At 49.7% G+C, this 21378-nt stretch overlaps 1 protein-coding gene across 4 annotated transcripts in view; it reads right to left on the bottom strand.

Annotated features, from left to right (window-relative positions):
* Nucleotides 1-21378, bottom strand: part of SLIT1 (slit guidance ligand 1) — a 192587-nt gene that overhangs the window by 9446 nt on the left and 161763 nt on the right. For all 4 annotated transcript variants that reach the window (XM_012439394.3, XM_012439395.2, XM_064374018.1 and 1 more), the window contains 8 exons: nucleotides 21291-21362; nucleotides 20431-20502; nucleotides 12359-12522; nucleotides 10091-10215; nucleotides 9701-9798; nucleotides 5478-5617; nucleotides 5201-5294; nucleotides 2521-2658 (listed from right to left, as the gene is read on the bottom strand). In XM_012439394.3, coding sequence (XP_012294817.2) covers nucleotides 2521-2658; nucleotides 5201-5294; nucleotides 5478-5617; nucleotides 9701-9798; nucleotides 10091-10215; nucleotides 12359-12522; nucleotides 20431-20502; nucleotides 21291-21362 — 903 coding nt within the window. The remainder of the gene's footprint in view (nucleotides 1-2520; nucleotides 2659-5200; nucleotides 5295-5477; nucleotides 5618-9700; nucleotides 9799-10090; nucleotides 10216-12358; nucleotides 12523-20430; nucleotides 20503-21290; nucleotides 21363-21378) is intronic.

Raw genomic sequence — 21378 nt, 5'->3', positions numbered from 1 at the left:
TAGGAATAGAAGTGAACTGCATCAACCTGATAAAGGGCCCCTACAAAAAACACACAACTGACATCATATTTAATAATGAAAGACTGAATTCCTTCCTCCTAAGATTAGGAACAACACAAGGATATTTGTTCTCACAACTTCTATTCATTATTTTACTGGAGGTTTTAGCCATGACAGGAAAAAAGGAAAGAAAAGAAAAGGAAAGAAGGAAGAAGGGAGGGAGAGGAAGGAAGGGAAGGCAGGAAGGCAGGCAAGAAAGGGAAAGAGGGAAGGAAGGAGAAATAAAATGCATCCAGATGACATGATCTTGTGTAAGAAAATCCTACAGAGTCCACTAAAATGCTATTAGAATTAATGAAATAATTCAGCATGATTGTAGAATACCAGATTAATGCACAAAAATCAAACAAAAAATGAAATTAAGAAAACAATTCCTTTAAAATAGCATCAAGCAGAATAAAATACTTACTTAAGAATAAATTCTTTTTAAAGTGCAAAACTTATACTTTGAAAACTACAAGATGTTGAAAGAAATTAAAGAAGATCTAAATAAATGGAAAGGCATTCATGTTCATAGATCAATATGCTTAATATTGTTAAAATGGGAATACTAGCTAAATTGATCTACAGATTCAATACAATCTTTATCAAAATCCCAGTTAACTTCTTTACAGAAATCAACATGCTGACCCTAAGATTCGTACAGAAATTCAAGGCACTCAGAATAGCCAAAACAATCTTTAAGAAGAAAAACAAACTAGGAGGACTCACACTTCCCAATTTCAAAATAGATTACAAAAACTACAGTAATCAAGAAAGTGTGGTACTGGCCTAAAGATAGTCATACAGATTAATGGAATAGAACTTAGAGTCCAGAAATATCCTTACATTTAGAGTTAGTTGATTTTGACAAGAGTGCCAAGACTGTTCAATTAGAAAGGATTATCTTTTCAACAAATAGTGCTAGTACACCTGTATGTATATCTGCATGCAAAAGAAAGAAGTTGGGCCCCCTACCTCACACCATTGATTCTCAAAATGAATCAATGACCTAAATATAAGAGCTAAAAATATAAAACTCTTAGAAGACAACATAGGTATAAATCTTCATAACCTTGGATTAGGCAATGGTTTCTTAGGCTACCCACAGCACAAGCAACAAAATAAAAAATAAACTAGATGTACCCAAATTAAAAACTTTTGTGCATTATCAAGAAAAGATAACCAACAAAATGGGAGAAAATACTTCCCAATCATATATCTGATAAAGGACTTACCTAGAATACATAAAAAACCTTTACAACTCAATAACAAAAAGACAAATGCCTCAATTTAAAAATGAGCAAAGAACTTGAATAGATTTTTTTCCAGAGAAGATATTTTTAAATGGCCAACAAGCACATGAAAAGATGCTCAACATCATTGGGCACTGAGGAAATGCAAATCAAAACCACAATGAGCTACCACTTCACACACTCATACACTGCTGGTGGGAATGGTACAGCCATTGGGGAAAACAGCTTGGTAGTTCCTCAAACAGTTAAACATACAGTTAACATATGACTCAGAATATCCACACCTAGGCACATACCCAAGAGAATTAAAAGTGTATGTCTACACAAAAACCTGTACACAAATGTAGGTAGAATCGGTCTTCATTATGGCCAAAAAGTGGAAACTACCTAAACACCTATCAACTAATAAGTGGGTAAACAAAATGTGGTACATCCATACAACAGAACACTACTTAGCCACGAGAAGGAATGAAGTGCTGACACTTGTCACCACATGGATGAATCTTGAAACATGATGCTGAGGGAAAGCAGCCAGTCACAAAGAACAACAGATTGTATGATGCGACTTACAGGAAATCTCCAGAACAGGCAAATTTATAGACACAAATATTAAGAGATTAGTAGCTGCCTGGAACTGGGATGAAGAGGGGCTGGTATGACAGATAAGGGGTGTGGAGTTTTTTGGGGGGAAAGGAAAATGTTCAAAATTGATTGTGGTGATGGATGCCCAACTCTGGGAATAAACTAAAAGCCATAGAATTTTACGTGTAACTGAGTAAACTCTATGGTACGTCAATTATATCTCATTGAAGGTATTTTTTTTTTTTAATGTGTGAGTGGAGCATGGGATGTGTGTGGCCAGAGGGAGGGTGGGCCCTCTAACCTCCCAGGGGAGCCCAGTGGGCAGGTAGATGACCTTTGTGGCAGGACGTGTCCTCAGAGGCTCGACTAGGCAGGTAAGTGACAAGACACTGCCCAGTCATCTGCACCCATCTCTCACCCCCTCCACCAAGCAGGTTAGGGGTCCTCTGCCTAGGCCCTGAGCAGTTCGTGACTTCCCCAAGGCTGCACAGCTGGTGACTGGCAAAGGCATGGTTAAAACCCCAGCATCCAACTCCCAGGCTCTGACCTATACCCCTTTCCTTAGCAGTGGCTGGAGGCTTCTGCCAGCCCAGGGGCTGACAGCCACAAGGAGTCACTCCTAGTGTGTCCAGGGGCCACTCACCTGTAGCCCTCAGCACAGAGGCAGGAGTAGCTGTTGACTTCATCCACACACTGAGCCCCATTCTGGCAGCGGTGGTCCCTGCAGTCATCCTGGTTCTCGCTGCAGTTGTCACCTGCGTAACCTGGCACACACTCGCACCTGTGTGGGAGGGGAAGGGATGGTTGTGGGGGTCAGCCGCACAGAGCCTGGGAGGCCAGAGGAGTGCACTGGGCCCCCCTCCGCCACCCACCACAGCCTGTACATGTGAGAGAGAGAACCTCGAGTTCCAGTGAGGCTGTGGGGATCTCCAGGAGGTCACACAGAGCTCTGGATCTAAAAGGGCCCCTAGTCCATCCTGGGAGCCTTTCCTACTAGGAGAAGAGAGCTCACGTGGACTTGAGGCAGGGGCCGGGGCTGGAAGAGTGAACCCCGGTGGCAGGGGGAGATGGAGTCTCGTCATGGAAGATCCACCCTCCCCAGCAACAGCACATGTAAGGCCAACTGTCAGCCCCTTCCTGACCTGCCCAGCAGCTCAGCTGCACCCTCCCTGTTCTCCAGGATCTGCCACCTGTGACTGAGTTCCACAGGCTCCCCTACTCCTCTTTCCCCAGTCTCCCAGTCCTCGGCAGGGCTGCTCAGTGGGTGCCGCGACCCCAGGTCAGCCCCCAGCTTCCCAGTTGCCACCATGCCTCACTGCTGGCCCCAAACATTCCCTCTGGGCTACTGTCTGCCTATCAAATAAAGGACACACTCCTGTAGCCCTTTCTAGTAACGGCCTTGCTCCCTGTACTATAGGCCTCCTGCTCCCCTACACCAAGCCCACCTCACCAAGCCCTTCCCTGCCTTCACACCCATAGATTCCAGAATGCTATCTCCTTTCTCCCTGCATGGTCCAGCCAGCCCCATACCTCACCTCCTCCAGGGAGCCTCTGGGGAGCACTCCAGCCCTCACTGAGCAGTCTCCTTGTCTGAACTCCTAAACTCCTAACTCTGAAGCTCAACCATGCAACCTGGCAGATGGGTGCTCTTGCCTGTGTTTTTCACTCATTTTCTTGTCCAGTGTTTTTCAGGGTATAAGAAACACTTTCAAGCCCAGTACACTCGTGCACACGTGCATGCACACACACACACACACACACACACACACACACACACACACACTTGAAACCAGATTCATACAATACTTACTATCCTTATAAGATGGCATGTTGCTTCCTGATACTTTGTTTCATCTTTTAATGTTAATCTTGACATTAACATTAAACAGGGGCTGGGGCTCCCTTTATATCCAATTGATCACAATCTACTAATGAGTCTGGAGTTACAGTCTGAAAAATGTTACAGTAACTAAGCCGCCACCTACTCATTCATTCATTTAATGACTATATATTGGATATATGTCTTGGGTTCCAGGTAATGCCAGGCACAGCTGAGCATGTCAGTTCCATCTCTCCACCAGGACAGGCAGTTGAGAGAACATGCACTCAGCACTCCACCATGTGCCACGGCCCCAGGTCCGGATCTAAGCACCACGTTTGCCCTTCATGATTGAGGGACTGTGCCAGGAGCTCCAGGCTGGACAGTGTGTAGTCCTGCCTTATCCCACCCTCCAAGGAGGGTACACGCCACCCGATCTGCCACTGCTGCTTGGTCTGCCTGCCAAGCCCCACCCCTGGAAGCCCCCACAGGAGTGCAGCATTGGTCCACTGTTTGGATGGAGCCTCCTGTGGGCCCGTTGATCATGGAAGCCGGCCTCAACGATCCTGGACTCTCACTTCCTGTCATGGGCCCCAGGCTGCCCCAGCTAGACAGGGGGCTCCTGGGGGACTCCATCCACCGGTGTTGGCCTGAGTCCCTGGGCTGGGTTCCTCAGCCACAAGCCCCAAGAAGCTCTGCCCTGACCACCCCTTGCTGCCCTGATGGGTGGAATGGGGAGATCTCAGAAATGAGACTACGTTTGCAAAACTGCAGTCGGGAGCATCATTTAAAAAATGTGTGACCTTCATAAAGCAGTCTTCAAGTAACAGACACTTTCACATATGCTGGTGATACCTTACCAAAACCTAAAAAGTGTTGAATTCCAAAATATCACACAGCCTGCTGGTAGGCGCTGAAGCAGCCCCGTAATCAGGCTTATTCATGTTTCTGCCACAGAATCTACACATATTCACATTACGTGGGATGAATAACAACAGAAAGTGATCTCATGCCAGTGCAGGCAGCTTTTACTACCAAATACGTCCAGGTCAGATCAGATTTTGCCATGAGATGGGACGCTTTCCCGCATTCTGTGGATTTTGTAATTGGGGATAAGAAATGGTGGATCTGGAATCATAGCCTGGAGCACTTAACGATGCCAGACCTGGAGCTAAGTGTTTTCCATGCGTCTTCTCAATTACCCTTGCAACCACCCCAGAAGGAAGCCATTGTTGCGCCAGTTTACAGGCAAGAAAACAGGCTCGGAGCAGGCAAGTGACACCTTCAGGGTCATGCTTCACACCCAGGTCTCTGTGGCCACAATGCTGTGCCCAACCCCCCCTCCACCTGCCACCCTGCATGGATTCTCAGGAACCCTGTAGAACTGAGACCAAACCCACTGGACAAGTGAGGAAATGAGGGTGGGCTGTGGAGCCCAGATTGCAATCCAACCTGACTCAGTGACCAGAGCTCCTCCCTGGTCTTGGAAAGGGGCAACACTGACCTGGGCCCATCCGGGGTGCCCACACACTGGGCCTCATGTTGACACGGGTTCAGATCCGGAGAGCACAAGTCCACCAGCTGCTCACAGGCCCTTCCTGGGGAAAGAAGGAGCAAGGGGCAGGAGAGAAGCTGCTCTCCTGTGCTCTGCCAGGTGGCCAGGCCCACAGAAACCACTGGCACACACTGAGCCAGGGACCCCCTTCCACTCCCGGTCATGGGGGCTCCGGGCTGTCTCTGTCCCCGTCCTCCCCCAGACACTGCAGCCCTGACACGCTTACCCTCGTACTGCAGGGGGCACTGGCAGGTGTAGTTGCCCACGCCATCCACACAGATGCCCCCGTTGGCACAGACGTGCTCCACACAGTCATCCGTGTTCACCCCACAAGTTTGTCCTTCAAAGCCAGTGGGACAGGAGCACCTGTGTGGGGAAGGGGAGGACGGAGAGACAGCCCTCCTGGGACACTGGTGGAAGCCCGTGGCTCCCAGTCAATATCACCATTCCACAGAGTTAGGGTCCCTACTCTGGGCCAGGCCCTTGCCAGGTGCTGGGTGGGGCTAGAGGTGACCAAGACTGACCCTGCCCTCATGGGATTCACTCACAGTCTAGTGGGGAGGCAAAGGGGAGGTGGGCAGCGAGAGGAGAGATAGGAAGGAAGTGTGGTGTAAGCACTGAAGCCAGGGAGCCAGGACAGAGGGGCAGGAGACACCTGGCTCCTCCTTGGCAGAGAGTGATAAGGGCAGGCTTCCTGGAGGAGGTGATGAATTAACCAAGGACCCTGACAAGGGAGAGTAGGAAGGGGAGGAAGGTGACTGGGGCAGAGGAGTGTGTAAAAGCCTGGAGTGGCTGGGTGCAGTGACTCACACCTGTAATCCCAGCACTTGTGAGGCAAAGGTAGGTAGATCACCTAAGGTCAGGAGTTCAAGACCAGCCTGGCCAACATGGTGAAACCCCCGCCTCTATTAAAATACAAAAGTTAGCTGGGTATGGTCCCATATGCCTGTAATCCCAGCTACTCAGGAGGCTGAGGCAGGAGAATCACTTGAACCCGGGAGGCGGAGGTTGCAGTGAGCCAAGATCATGCCACTGCACTCCAGCCTAGGCAACAGAGTGAGACTCCATCTCAAAAAAAAAAAAGAGCCTGGAGTGGAAGGGAACCCCATGGCAGTCTTCTATAAGGGCCCTGCCCATTCACACAGTTCAATACTTCAGGAACACAGACTTCAGGCACAGTGAGCAAGGGGCTGCGTTGAGCAGAAGCTTGGTCATGAAGGGCCCTGGGGGTCAGTGACCTCCAAGCCAGGATACACCTTCCCCCGGGGCACCCAAGGTTTTCCAAGGGGTGTGTAGATCAGAGAGAGGTCCAAGAAATTAATTTCCATATCTTCAAATATCTGCATGAGCTCCTCCCTAAATTGACCCGGCCCAGAACTCTAAAAAGGTGGCCTGTCTCCCAGCCCCAGCCCTTACAGACTGGGGGTAGTGGGACACGCCCTCCAGGTAGAACAGGGGGCATGCCTCCAGGCGCCAAGTAAAGGGGCAATTAGGAATCCTGATGCTTAGAAAGTGAATGAATACATACAATCTAAGTCAAGAGATTTCCAGTTCTGTGTACTGGAAGTAATTGAAGGAAGGCCTCATGGAACTGTCAGCTGATAGAATATTAAAAATAATCTTGATGACAGGTCACTGTGGAGATTTGGCATATAAACTGGGAAGACTTTCAAAGAATTAAGTGACACAGCTATAATAAAACTAATCTCATCAGTTTATTTACATGAACAAACTTTTCCAGCATTTATAGCTATAAAAGCAAAACAGGAATAAATCTGCTGTGTCTTCTCGTATTCTGCAACATTCATCCATAAACCAACTGAGAGAAGACAAGAAAAAGCACCCCATATCCATCTCGTTAAGAGAGATACAGTCTAATAACATTTTCCTTTTATATGTACTAATTTTCAATTTTATAATATAGTTAAGTTGTTTTGAATTATTATAGGGATAACTTGCTGCAAAAGAAACTTTAAATCAGAGGCTTATGGTGATAAGAAATAATGAAACACCTTTAAGTTTTAACTTACGGGTACCCATGTAGGGGACAGAGACGTATGGCAGGGTACTCAAGAAAAGACACTAGCATAAAAATCTATTAGGTTAGAAAGAAACATGGGAGGGTAAGGAATAAAATGGAAATGCTAGAGAAAAAAGACAAGGTTAAATATTTAACTGTTAAAGAAAAACCTGTTCGTGTCATTTTAAAGTGGGGTCCCATTGGCTGGGCATGGTGGCACATGCCTGTAATCCCATCACTTTTGGAGGCCAAGATGGGTGGATCCTTTGAGGTCAGCAGTTCGAGACCAGCCTGGCCAACATGGTGAAACCCCATCTCTACTAAAAATACAAAAATTAGCTGGGTTTGGTGGTGCACGCCTGTAGTCTCAGCTACTCAGGAGGCTGAGGCAGGAGAACTGCTTGAACCCAGGAGGCGGAGGTTGCAGTGAGCCGAGATCTCACCACTGCACTCCAGCCTGGGTGACAGAACAAGACTCTGTCTCAAAAAAAAAAAAGTGTCAAAATGCTATGCTGTTTAGATTTCACTGGAGGATGATAAAAGAATGATTTAATGTTATAGTTTTTAAAACTTAATTTAATTTTTGGTTTTAGAGACAAAGTCTCACTCTGTTGTCCAGGCAGGAGTGCGAGATCTCGGCTCACTGCAACCTCCGCCTCCTGGGTCCAAGCAATCCTCCCACCTCAGCCTCCTGAGAATCTGGGGCTACAGGCACTCGCCATTACACCTAGCTGATTTTTAATTTTCTGTAGAGATGGGTTTTGCCATGGGGATTCTGCCATATTGCCCAGGCTGGCCTCCAACTCCTGGTCTTAAGGCCTTTCCACCTCAACCTCCCAAATAAAGGAATAGTTTTATCTTTAAATGTTCATAATATTTACAATATCTGGAAAATTACCTCCTTTGCAATGAAAAACTTATAATGAACATTTTAGCTGTCAAAAGATGTGTGAGGGAATGTATAGTTTTTAGAATACGTTTGGGGAGTATGTGAGTAAAAAGAATTCAAACCACCATTTCAGGAAATGGTCTGTGGTGAAATTTTTCCCCTGAAGGCTGGAGGGGACCAGCAGCAGGGTTTTCCGCTGGGGTCACAGGATCAGCCTCACATTTCAGGAAGTGCCCTCTGGTAGCAGCTGGAGCAGGGCAGTGGGAGTGGACGTCGGTCAGGGGATAACAGGCACCCAGAGAGCCTCAGGGTTGAGGGGGACTCATGGAGGCACCCCCTTTCCACCTGCAGGGCCTGCTCCCCCGGCTCCCAGTCTGTAAGGCGGTGAGGTGAGGGGACTGGCCCATTCTCCATCTCAAGGTGAAGTGGGTGTCCTTTCAGCCCCCGCTGAGTGTCTCAGGAATGAGGAGGGGCGTGCTCATGGAGCTGCTCACCGAAGCCCAGAGGAGGCTGGGTGCAGAGTGTAAGGACGCCGTTTCCAAGGCAACCCAGGGAAGAGAGGCCACATACTGTTTCATTTTTACATCTGGTGATTTGGGTGGCAGAGGCAGGCGCAGCCATTTCTGCCCCTAGACTCAACATCATTTTCTGAAGAGCCAATTTATTGTGCGAGCAATTTATTTTCAGCAACTAAATATTACGCATTCCTCAGGAAAGCTCTGGGAGGGTGGGGCTCGTTGGGGGGTCCTGGGGGAAGTAGCCAGTGGGAAGGGGTTTGGGCGGTGATGTCGGCTCTGGAAGGACTTAAGAGATGGGTTCACTAGGGCTGGCCCCCTCATTGAATAGCAGGAAATGGGCTGCTCAGGGCAGGGCCAGGGGGGCCATCCCCTCCCACAGTGCCCAATGTGACTTATAAGATGGGGGGACCCCAAAGAGACCAAACAGGCCTGGGCTCCCACCTCTGGGCAGGTCTCACCCACCCAGCAGCAGCCTCAGCTGTGTCTCGGGGGCTCAGGGTGGCAGCTTGAGGGGGCTGGCCAGGGCCCTGCCTGTAGGCAGCACTGCCAGGAGCAGGCTATTCAAGGGAGATTGGAGGCTTTGGAGTGAGTGGAAATTTATAGGAATTTCAAATGCCCCGCTGTGGCACTTGGCACTGCACTGTATATGCTTTGGCCATGGATTCCTGGTGCCTTCAAAAACACCCCCATGGCACGTGGCAGGAGCAGGAAGAAGGGCTGGAGCAGGAGGCAGCAGAGCCGGCTCCAAGCTCTGCTCACCCCTGGAGCCAGGGAGCTGCACAGCTCAGGCATCCGCTGGTCTCTCTCTGCTCCCACCACATCTAGGCAAGGAGGGGCTTGGCCCGATGGGCTTGGAGAGCCCTCTGGCTATGATTTGGTATACATGCCTGCTCACCACAGCTGCCTCTACCTCCCCTCAGGGCACAGGAAGCCTGGGCCATCCCTGATGCAGAGGAGGGCCCTGAGGCACAGGTGCTGGCCCATCAGCACTCACCAGGCTCCTGCCCCTTCAGGCAACTCACGTGAATGGGGCATCCTTGCCCTCCTGTGCGTGGCAGGTGCCCCCGTTTTCACAGGGGCCACTGGAACAGCTGTCCAGGGATACCTCACAGTCTCGGCCCTGGGGGGAAAATCAGTGATGGGGATCCCAGGGAGACCTGGGAGTTAGTGTGAGCCAACAGCCAGCCAGACCCTCAGCAGCTTAGCCTCCCTGTCCCAGGAGTTACTTGTTTTCATTCATTCATTTTCCCACTCCATTCATTCATTCATTCATTCATTCACATGTTAAGTCATTGATTACAGGTTCACTCAAGCATCTGCTCTGAGCCAGGCAGTGCTCTGGGCCCTGGGGAGGGACAGCCTGCAGTGCACACGAGGAGCCTTCCTCCTCCGCAGCCTTTGCCTCCACTCACCTTATAGCCACTGGGGCAAGCACACCTGTACACCTCAAGGGGGTCATTGTGGCAGGTGCCCTGGTTCTGGCAGGGACTGGACAAGCAGGGATCACACTTGGCCTGGACAACCAGCGTGGGGGGACCTGCAGCAAGGAGAGGGTGTTAGTACAGGCGGAGGGGTGGGCAGCCCAGGGCTGGGTAAAGAGCCTCTCACCCCGTTAGGAGCCCACTTCCAAGGAGCCATTTCCCTCTTGATTTTTCCCCAGATTGTGTTCATACCACCACCACCCCCACCAAGCACTGCCCGCCTTTCCAACCTCCGGACCCATTTCTGTGAAACAGGGTTAATGACAGCCCCTGCCTCAGGCATGTATTCCAATCATAGCCAGAGGGCTCAGTGCAGCCCTGGGAGAGCTAAACCAGTGAATTCCAGTGTGCACAGCATGCTTGGCAGGCAGGCGGTGGGTGCTGTGCACAGTGGCCATTAGGGCCGCATGATCCATGTAAGAAGGGCACAGCTGCTACCACCGAAGTTGGCCAACCCTTGCTATGTCCCCTCATGCCCTTCTGAGGTAATGACCCCAGCCTGACACCTGCTGATTAGGAGGACAGAAGTTGGCCACCTTGGCAGAGAGGAGCGTAGTGCCCAAGCTTGGCTCTGCAGGTTGGCCATGCCAGGGAGCAGGGGTCGTTCCCCTCCATGCCTGAGCCAGGGAGGACCATTTTCCCCCACCTCCCTGCTATGGCAGGCCCCTCCAGCATCTCCAGGATCACTGGCTGTGGAGGTAACCAGATGAGCCAGCAGCCAGGCCACTTGGGACACCCCCCGGTCAGGGGCATCAGGATCTCAGAAGACTAAATAGGAAGACCAGAGAACTCAGGCTTCGCCAGAAGACACCTTCTAGAAGGGGTGGAATATTGCTCCTGCTGAGGAGGCATGAGCATGAACAGAAATAAACACACTTTACAGCAAAAACTACAACACATGATGGACTTCTGGGGTGGAGGTGTGGTTCTGTTTTCTTTTTTTGAGACAGGGTCTCACTCTGTCACCCAGGCTACAGTGCACTGGCACAAACATGGCTCACGGCAGCCTCAATTTCCTGGGCTCAAGTGATCCTCCCATTTCCACCTTCCCAGTAGCTGGGACAAAGGCACACATCACCATGCCCAGCTAATTTAAAAAATTTTTTGTAGTGACAGGGTCTCGCCATGCTGCCCAGGCTGGTCTCGAACTCCTGGGCTCAAGCAAGGCACCCACCTCAGCCTCCCAGAGTGCTAGGATTACAGGTATGAGCCACCACAGCCAGGTTCTGTTTATTCAGGTGTAGGTTACCTGGGTGAGTTCGGTTTGTGAAACTTCAGCGACTCGCTCACTCATGATCTGTGTACTTTAATGTATGTGCGTGTTCTATGTCAATAATAATTTAAAAAACAAAAAAACAAAGAAAACCTTTCTCACCAACACCAATCCTACCCCATTAAATAAACACAGAGCAAATGTTTCAGCATAAACTGACTTGCTCCCAACAGCCAAGCCACAGATCAGGCCCCTCTGAGCTGTCACGGCTGTAACAGCATCCTGCGAGGAGGGTGGCCCAGGACCTCCTCATTAACCAACGGCTGTCAGCTTCATTTCCGACGGTGGCCTCTGAGCTTACTGAGGGCAAGGGCCGTGCTCCGTGGCCTCCAGTGCCCTACCCCTGCTGTGTCCCTGCACATAAAGCCCGGCCCAGCGGCCACTCAGCCACCTGTCTGTGCTCAGCAGGGCTTCTGGGGCTTGAGCTGTCTGTCACTCAATCCCTGAACATGTATTTACAAATGCCCACAGTGGAGGGTCTTGGGGAAAAGCTGGAAGCAGCCTCCAGTGACACTCTGGCTCTGTATTTCTGTAAATGTCAGGAGAGTGGCTGCGGGGTCTCCTGCTCCACCAGGGACTGAGAGAGGTCTCAGTTAACTGTTGAACACAACTCCTACCAAACAGAGGTCTGTGAACTCGCCCTGCTGAGGCTTGGAGCTTCCAGAAACACTGCTGCTATTTTCATTTTCCTTGTGTAACCACAGGGAGGGATTATAGCCCTGACAGCCTGAGATTTTTCTGCCTGGCTTTTTTTGTCCGTGACATGTCAGGACTGGAAGGCAGCCATCAAGCTGCAGGTGCCTCGTTCCTGTCCCCTGACCCCCGCCCAGTGGTCACCACAGGGACGCAGGCATGTTGGGAAGGCCCTGCAGTGCTGGGCCAGTTCTGTGGCCCCCAGCAGCAGGAGGACACGCTCCTGGACTTACCTTGGCATTCAAACTTCTTGGCAGGCGTGGTGAGGAGCAGCTTGCCCTCCATGTCCGGGGGCCCAGCACAGCGGGCAATGCCCGGTTCCTTGTAGCCAGTCTTCACCCAGCTGGACAGCCAGCGGAGGTGGCAGTCACAGTACAAGGGGTTGGCACCAATGGCCCTGAGCAGAAAGCACAGAGAAGCAGGCATTACAGCTTCACAGGATTCCTCACCCACTGGGAACCTAGGATCCCAGGCACTCCACCAGGGACTGGCAAAAATCTGAGCCTCTTCCATTTCACATTTACTGTGTAGCCAGTGCTGTTTTGTTTCTTTGAGTTGGAGTCTCACTCTGTTGCCAGGCTGGAGTGCAATGGCGTGATCTTGGCTCACTGCAACCTCTACCTCCTGGGTTCAACTGATTCTCCTGTCTCAGCCTCCCAGGTGGCTGGGATTACAGGCACATGCCACCACACCCGGCTAATTTTTGTATTTTTAGTAGAGACTGGGTTTCACCGTATTGATCAGGCTGGTCTCGAACTCCTGACCTCAGGTGATCCACTCATTTCAGCCTCCCAAAATGCTGGGATTACAGGTGTGAGCCACCGCACCCGGCTGCTGGTGCTGTTTTAAGCACTGCATACACACTGTCTCAGTCCTCACCACACACTACTCTCCCCATTTCACATGTGCAGAAACCGAGGCTCACAAAGGTTGAGGATCACACAGAGAAACGGGGAGCTGGGACTTGAACCCAGGTTGTTGGGGCCAGAGCCTACGAATGCACTGCCTCTGGTGTGCATGGGGAGAAAGCAACCCACATCGACCGCTGCAATGAGACAGAGGCTTTCCTGTGTTTGCGCACCACATCGTGTCATCAGCCCCGCTCTGCAAGTCTTCTCTCCATCTCAAAGACGTGGGCGCTGAGCCGCCCATGGAATAAGTAATTTCCCTGGGGTCACACAACTAGCGAAGGGCAGCGCCTGGATCCAGATGCACTGCTGCCTGCCTCTGAAACCTATGCTCTTGTTTTTCTTTTCATTTTTAATTAAACAGAACACATGAATGCATTCTCATTGTCAGCCACTTTCAGACACTGCAGACAAAGCAAGCCTGCGCCCTGCACAACACTGTGAATGATTAAATGCCACTGAGTTATACACTTTAAAAACAAGGTTAATTTGATATTATGTGAATTTCACCTCAATTTTTGAAGGCACATTCCTGTGTTACTGATGGGGATGCAAAATGGTAGAGCCCCTGTGGAGGGGCATTGTGTCACACTTATCATATGACTCACACAGTTGTCTTCTGAGCCAGCCATTGTTTCTGGGCGTTTACCTGTGGGCACACGTAAAGACATCTGTGCAATGGCCCTATTTGTAATAGAAAGACTGGAAACCCTCATGTTCATCAATGCGGAGTGGTCACATAAATTGTGATACATTCACATTACAAAAAACAGAAATCTACGCCTCACTGTCACTGCCCTTCACAAACGGATACACAGTTGCAGGGTCACCATGCTCGGGCGTGAGGCCTTCCAGGCCTTCCCCCCATGTACACACATGGTTCCTCCTTACAAAGCACGGCTCTACTGAGTAACTTGCTCCTTGTCACTAAACAGCACGCCTGGGGAATCTTCCCAGTCAGTATATAAACATCCATCTCACTGTGTCCACTGTCCCACAGTATCCCGAAGAGTGGATGCCCTGTGGCACCGTGAGCAGTGTTCCTGCTGCCGGACATGCTGGTTGCTTCCAATGGCAGTGAACACTTGTACGTGCCTCTTTGTTTTTTTTCCCTCAAGACAAGGTCTCGCTCTGTGGCCCAGGAGTGCAGTGGTACAGTCTCAGCTCACCGCAACCTCTGCTTCCCCAGTTTGAGTGATTCTTATACCTTAGTCTCCTGAGTAGCTGGGATTACAGGTGTGCACTACCATGCCCAGCTATTTTTTTTTTTTTTTTTTTTTGTATTTTTAGTAGAGACAGGGGTTTCGCCATGTTGGCCAGGGTAGTCTCAAATTTATGGCCTTAAGTGATCCGCCCTCCTCAGCCTCACAAAGTGTTGGGATTACAGGTGTGAGCCACTGCGCCCGGCTCCTCTTTGTGAGGTATGAATATTTCTCTAGAACAGATGCCTAAAGCAGGATTCAGGGGGCAGAGACAGAGCGTGTACTACGCTAATAGCCGCCCTGCCAGCAGAGGTTGTATCCACTCACACTGGCCATCAGTCCAAGGCTGTGCCTGCTCTCCCGTTTCCACCAACATATTGCCAATCCCTTTCTTTCTTACCAGTCTGATGGGCAAGCTCAGAATCTCTCCACTAAACCACATGAGAGACTTAGAGATGGACAAGACGTGGATTTGAGGGGAAAAAAGAGTCAGAGTTTCGGCCGGGCGCCGTGGCTCACGCCTGTAATCCCAGCACTTTGGGAGGCCAAGGCGAGCAGATCACTTCAGGTCAGGAGTTCAAGACCAGCCTGGCCAACATGGTGAAACCCCATCTCTACTAAAAATGAAAAAATTAGCCAGGCATGCCGATACATTCCTGCAGTCCCAGCTACTCAGAGAGGCTGAGGCAGGAGAATCGAAGTTGCAGTGAGGAAAGATCACACCATGGCACTCCAGCCTGGGTGACAAGAATGAAATTCTGTGTCAAAAAAAAAAGAAAAAGGAAGGGAGGGAGGGTGGAAGGGCAGGTGGGCGGGCGGGCAGGTAGGGAGGGAGGGAGGGAGGTTGAGCCAGAGTTCTCTGATTCAGCAAATAGGAAAATCAACACCTTATGCCTGAACTTCATCGATAGCAACATTATTTTGAAGATATAAGGCTGAATAACATGAATGAGAATGCACACATTTACTAAGTAACCAACGGATGCCCTGCCATTTCCACCTGTTTCTGGGCAGGACAGAGGAAGTGGTTCCCTTGAGATGTGTACAACCTGATTAAATCGGCAGTGGCTCTGAACAGGAATTCCCCAAAACAGCTCAGCTGATGATTCATGATCTTATGAATCAGGCTGAACAAGACCTGGACTCTGCCCCCCAGGCAGCTGCACCCTGCCTGGGTGACCTTGAGTGGCTCCCTTAACATCTCTGGGGGTCACTTCATGCTTCAGTAAAGAGCCTGCAACCTAGAGGAAGGAGACAGACAAGCACACGTGACCTAAAAGAGGTGCCGAGGGAGGCGCTCAGGAAGCAGCAGGTTCGACCTCGGCACGGGTTGAATTTTTGCTCCTTATTTGCTGACAGCATCCATCCTGGCTAACGGGATGGAAGATTTTTTCTGAAGCTCCGGTATGTTTCGAAAAACAAAGACTTCTTAAGATAACAGGAATTAAAAAATGGTGGCATATTTAAAATGCTTACACTCACCAGATTAGTATTTTTATCCTAATAAAAAGCGTGATGTCACATAAGTATGTTATTCAAAAGATAAATACACAATTTATTTAAAAGTATTTTTTATAGCACATGATAAGGAGAGTGGCCTGGCAATGAGCCATGAGGTGAAGGGTGATTGGAATGCCTTCTTTCAGTCCTGTAGCTCATTTAGAGAAAAAGGCCGACAAGAGGAAATCTGAAGCTCTGTGAATGTGTGGCCCGTGACGTGGCTTCCGGTTCCCTCCATAAACGGCAACAAAGTGGCACCTGAGATTAAGTGCTCCTTCCCCTCTCTTCATCACAAAAAAGATGGTGCAAAGGCCCAGCTAAAGCGATTCAAAAATATGAATTCTGGACTGGCCCACACTTGCTTTTCCTTGTTTCTATACTGAACAGACTGAGCCACACCTGAATTCAACATCACAAGCTTTCATTGATCCAAAGGCTGGATTTTTGTGGCTGAGGACCACCTTGCCGTCTCTTCAGTAGTAGTTGTAATTTGCATTCATCTGGGGACCATTTCTCCCGACGAAAACTGCTGTGAACTCAGTGGGGCGTGCAGAGCCAAGGCCCGACAGAGATGTATTTGGTGGGCAGGGGTCGTTGGGCAGACGCTGCAGCCAGGCCACGTCAATCCAGAAGGACTGCGGATTCAGGTTCACACCCCAGCCAAAGTATAAATAACCCTTGTTCTTGATCTCCAGCATAATATGGAAATAGTTGAAACAGTAGCTATTTGATCTGTTCATGCCAGGCCCCTTCCCGGTTCCTATTTATGTAACCTGGACTGAAATAGCCTCCCCTGGCTGCCTCACAAGTTGCAGAACCATCCACCCCACTCCCAGGCGATCTTTCTGTGTGCAATACTGTCTCCTGCATTTGAGGGCAGAGACCAGTAAGTCCCCAGCTGTGTCAGGCACTAGCAGGCACCAATGTCTGCTGAATGAATGAATGCCTGTCTAAAGCACAAGAAAAGCACAACATCTCAGTGCAAAGGAAATTCAAAAAGAAGAGAACCATCTATCATCCCATAAATGCAACTAATTTGATTTTAGTTTATTCCCTTCCATTTCCTGTGTATATGTTTGTCCATCAGAGTGTACAGTCTATTTTATTCTGGGTTTTCATCAAATAATAAATTATAGTGTTTACTAGGAACAGTGGCTCATGCCTTTGGGAGGCTGAGGCAGGTGGATCAATTAAGGTCAGGAGTTGGAGACCAGCCCGGCCAACATGATGAAACCCTGTCTCTACTAAAAATACAAAAAATTAGCCAGACATAGTGGCAGGTGCCTGTAATCCCACCTACTCAGGAGGCTGAGGCAGGAGAATCGCTTGAACCTGGGAGGCAGAGGTTGCAGTAAGCTGAGACCACACTATTGCACTCCAGCCTGGGTGACAGAGCAAGACTTCGTATCAAACAAAAACAAAAAACAAAAACCCTCCAGATTTTGAGCTGAAGAAAAGATGTACTTGGGTGTTATTTGGTTCTCATGAGAAAGGAGGAAAGATGGCAAACTGCCCATCTGCACAGTTAAACCCTGAGTAGAAGAGACACTAAGGGGGGATGCAAAGGTATAAAATGTAGACCAGGTGCTGAAAAGGCCCAGCCCGGCAAGGTGCACAGTGAAAGTGGACACTCGGCTATGCCCAGGGGTATGCGACAAAAGCTGTGTGCTTCCAGGGTGGCAGCAGCCCTGGCGCCCAGCATAGACAAGCACAAACGCTCTCTGGAGAGGAGCATCTCCAGAGCATCTCCAATTTAGGTCTTCAGAATTCCTAAAGACATGCTAGCAAAAATGAGCATGCAACCAAAAATTATCCAACACAGATGGAAACAAGCCCCTGTGAATTCAAGTCAGTAGGAACAATAAACAATACTGTCCCCACCTGGCCTATGTCCAGAGCCACCACCTCCAGTAGGGCTCACTCCTGCCTCCTCCCATCCCACTCACCTTCTGTATGTCACCATGGGCTTATGGGCTTCCTAGGAGTTTTGTACAACTCAATTCTCCACAATTCCCTTTCTATATACAACAAGGTCCAAACTCCTTAACAGACACAAACGGCCCTTCACAACGGAATTCCAGTGTCTCTTTCCAGATCCGTCTCCTCCCACCCCACATTCCTTCCCCAGCCAAACATCCTTTATCCTATACTGGACAGTGCAGCATCCCTGAACATGCCCTTTGCTGGCTTTCATGCCTTTGCATGTGCTCTTCCCTCTTTCCAGAATTCCTTTCCTCACTTTCTCCAACTGGCCAACTCCTGGTTCCTCTCCAATGGCAGCATAAATGGCACCTCCTCTGTGAAGGCCCTTGGACTTGCCCAGAGTTAGTCACTGCTTCCTCTGAATTCTCTTTATAAGATCCCAAATGGTCACAGTGGGCAGAAACCTTGTGTTGGTAAATTCTTCAGCACTAGAGTCACTCTGGTTACCTGGGATGTATTTATTAAGGTAATAGAGCAAAGAATAAATAAAGAATTCTGGAATCAGATGCACCTAAATTCAAATCCTAGGGAAGCTGCCTAACTTTTTTTTTTTTTTTTTTTTTTTTTTTTTGAGGAGTCTCGCTCCGTCTTCCAGGCTAGAGTGCAGTGGCGTAATATTGGCTCACTGCACCCTCTGCCTCCGAGATTCAAGTGATACTCCTGCCTCAGCTTCCCAAGTAGCTGAGACTACAGGCGCATGCCACCATGCCCAGCTAATTTTTTGTATTTTTAGTAGAGATGGGGTTTCATTGTGTTAGCCAGGATGGTCTCCATCTCCTGACCTCCTGGATGCACCTGGCTCAGCCTCCCAAAGTGCTGGGATTACAGGCATGAACCACTGCGCCCGGCCAGAAGCTGCCTAACTTTTTAGAACCTAGGACTGTAAAATGGAAATAATAAATCAAATCCTACCACCTGGGGCAAAGCCCCTTACCCCTCCCACTGCCATGGCAGACATTACAAATCAATCACTGCACCCCTCCTACTGAGTCCAGGCCCAGCCCTGGAATCTTCAGTTGGGTCCTCAAGGCAGTCCCTGCCAATCATGTGGAGCTAGTGCATAACAAAAAACCCACTTCCCAATTCAGTCATGGGGTAAACAAGACCTCATAGATTAAGCACAGAGTACAGTATTTGATTCAGGGAGACCTCAAAGAGCAGCACCTATTACTATTTTATTTCTTGCAGTCTAAGACTGATGAATTGCTGATTTAACATGCTTTCGGAGGGATGGGGAACATTACCATATTAAATATATGCTCTGGTTTTAGAGTTTAAAATGTGGAAAAGGTGAGTCTTAGAACTGAGAAAATCTAGTGAGACTGATGAGTGAATGAACTTCAAGAAGAGTGGCTGAGGGCCCCAAAAGGCTCTCCAACCTGGGTATGCCTGCCCACCAGGCCCTTTTGGGGCTTGAGGATGGGGCTGAGAGCCAAAGGAGACAGTTGAACCTGGGGTCCCAGGCATAGTCCACGTGGCCACAGTTCCCCCACCCTGCCTTGGCCAGTAGTGCCAAGAGATGCCAGGAGAGAATGTGCCTGCTCGGTGCCCAACCCAACCTCCAGAATTAGGATGGCCCTGTCACAGCCCAGTGCTTCTTGACTTCATCAATTTTTCAATATGGCAAAATATATATATAACATGAAATTTGCCACTTTCACCATTTTAAGTGTACAATTCAGTGCCATTGATTGAATAGTGGTGTACAACCTCACCACTACCTACTTCCAAAGCGTTTTCATCACCCCAAACAGAACTCTGTGCTCAATAAACACCAAGTCCCCATGACCCTGCCTCCAGCTCCTGGCGTCCACCACTCTACTTTTGGTCTCCACGAATTCAGCTGTTCTAGGTATGTCATAGGCACGGAATCATACAATAGTCATCCTCTTGTGTCTGGCTTCTTCCACCTAACACAATGTCTTCAAGATTCATCCATGTGGTAGCACCCATCAGAACGTCATCATTTATGGCTAATGCCCGCTCCATTGTCTGTATGTGCTGCATTTTGTTTACCATCTGTGGACACAGGCTGTTTCCACTTTGGGGTTATTGTGGATCCTGCTGCGGTGAACACTGGGGTACACGTGTTCTTTTGGATATGCCCCTTAGGGTGGATTGCTGGGTTACATGGTAATCCTATGTCGAGTTTTTTTAGGAATCAAGCCCACTACTTTTAAAGAATTCTCATAGCACTGCCAGCTAAAAGGTTTTGGAAGTAATTCTACATCGAATTACAGCACCTATTGGAGGTAGTAAATTCCAGAGCTCATCCCCGACCTTGTGAAGTCAGAGGCGCAGTACGGCGGGAGCGCTTCAGAGAACTGGCCTAGGAGTCAGAAACCCCACCACCCGCAACTGTGCAGCTTTGGGCAAGTGTCTCACTTTTTCTGCATTCACTTCCTGGTGTGAAAGATGAGAACCACAGTACCTATGTTGCAGGATAACTGCGAAGAGCACATTAGCTGAGGCAGACAAAGTGCACAGCAACCGACCAATGGTCATTAGAACCTTCACTACGGCTCGCGAGGAAGCTTCTGCTCTGTTGCTGTGGCTGATCAACCACTGGACACACAAGAGTTCCAGAAGGTGCACATGGGAAGTTCACAAGCTTAATTTCAGGATAAAAGCAACAAATTCTGACAATCTCAGGAGGTGGGGTCTTCCTGTTGAAATCCAAAGAGGCCCAGAGAATGGGGCTGGAGTACTCACAGGTGAGACAGGGAGGTCACGTCTGCGAAGATGCCCTCTCGGAGGGTGGAGATGTCATTGCCGTGGAGGGACCTGAGAAGAGAAGAGGCTGCTGGTGCCTCATCCAGGGACAGCGATGGGAAAGCTGCTGGAGGGAGAGGCCCAGCCCTCTGCAGAGAGGGGACAGGCCACGCCTACCCTCCAGGCCTCTCGGCCAGTGCCCCGAGAAAGATGGCCCCCAGCTCAGAGACCCTGCCCCACTGGCCACAGGGAAGAAACCCTCCAGGTGGACCGCCTGTCCCCTAGCCCTTAGGAGGACCGAAACACCGTGTTTATATTACAAACAGGACCCGTGTGCCCAGAGCCCTCCCTCTTCAGCAGAGGAGCCTAAGCAGGAGGAGCTTCTTCTTAGGAAGGAAGTTAAGAAAGCCAGCCACAGGTTAGGGCTGGGAGAATGTCACCTTGCCCCTGGTGGGCTGACTGAGGCCATCCTAATGGATGGACTGAGGGCTTTGATCCCAAGGCAAAACCTCACAGTGAGACCTCATAGAAAAGATTCCCGAATCTCTTGTAAACATTTTTCAACCTGAACAGAAGTCTTCTATGCAGATGAAGGGCCGCCTTATTTTGGATGTCCCCCCACCACCACCACAAACCCATCCTGGGGGTGACAGCAACCCCTGTTTCTCACATCATTTCCCACGCACACCGCAGCTTCTTGGGAATAAGAGTATCCACAGGGGCTTAAGTGACAGCGCTCTGGATTCCACCATGGCACAGCATGGGCCCTAGACATGGGGACATTTCTGCCCACCAGGTGGGTGGCAGGACTCTGGGCGGGGGGCGGATTTCCTGGCAGGATGGCAAGTGAGGAGACTTACAGCAGCCGCAAGGAGCGGAGTCCCTGGAAGGCCAGTGGCGGGATGCACTGCAGGGCATTGTAGCTGAGGATCCTGTGGAGGAAGAAGG

The sequence above is a fragment of the Aotus nancymaae genome, unplaced genomic scaffold (assembly GCF_030222135.1).
Source record: "Aotus nancymaae isolate 86718 unplaced genomic scaffold, 86718_ANA_hifiasm-v0.15.2.pri h1tg000010l, whole genome shotgun sequence".
In the NCBI taxonomy this organism is placed as follows: domain Eukaryota; kingdom Metazoa; phylum Chordata; class Mammalia; order Primates; family Aotidae; genus Aotus; species Aotus nancymaae.
Note: the sequence above shows the minus strand (reverse complement) of the source record. Positions and strands in the feature narration are given on the sequence as shown.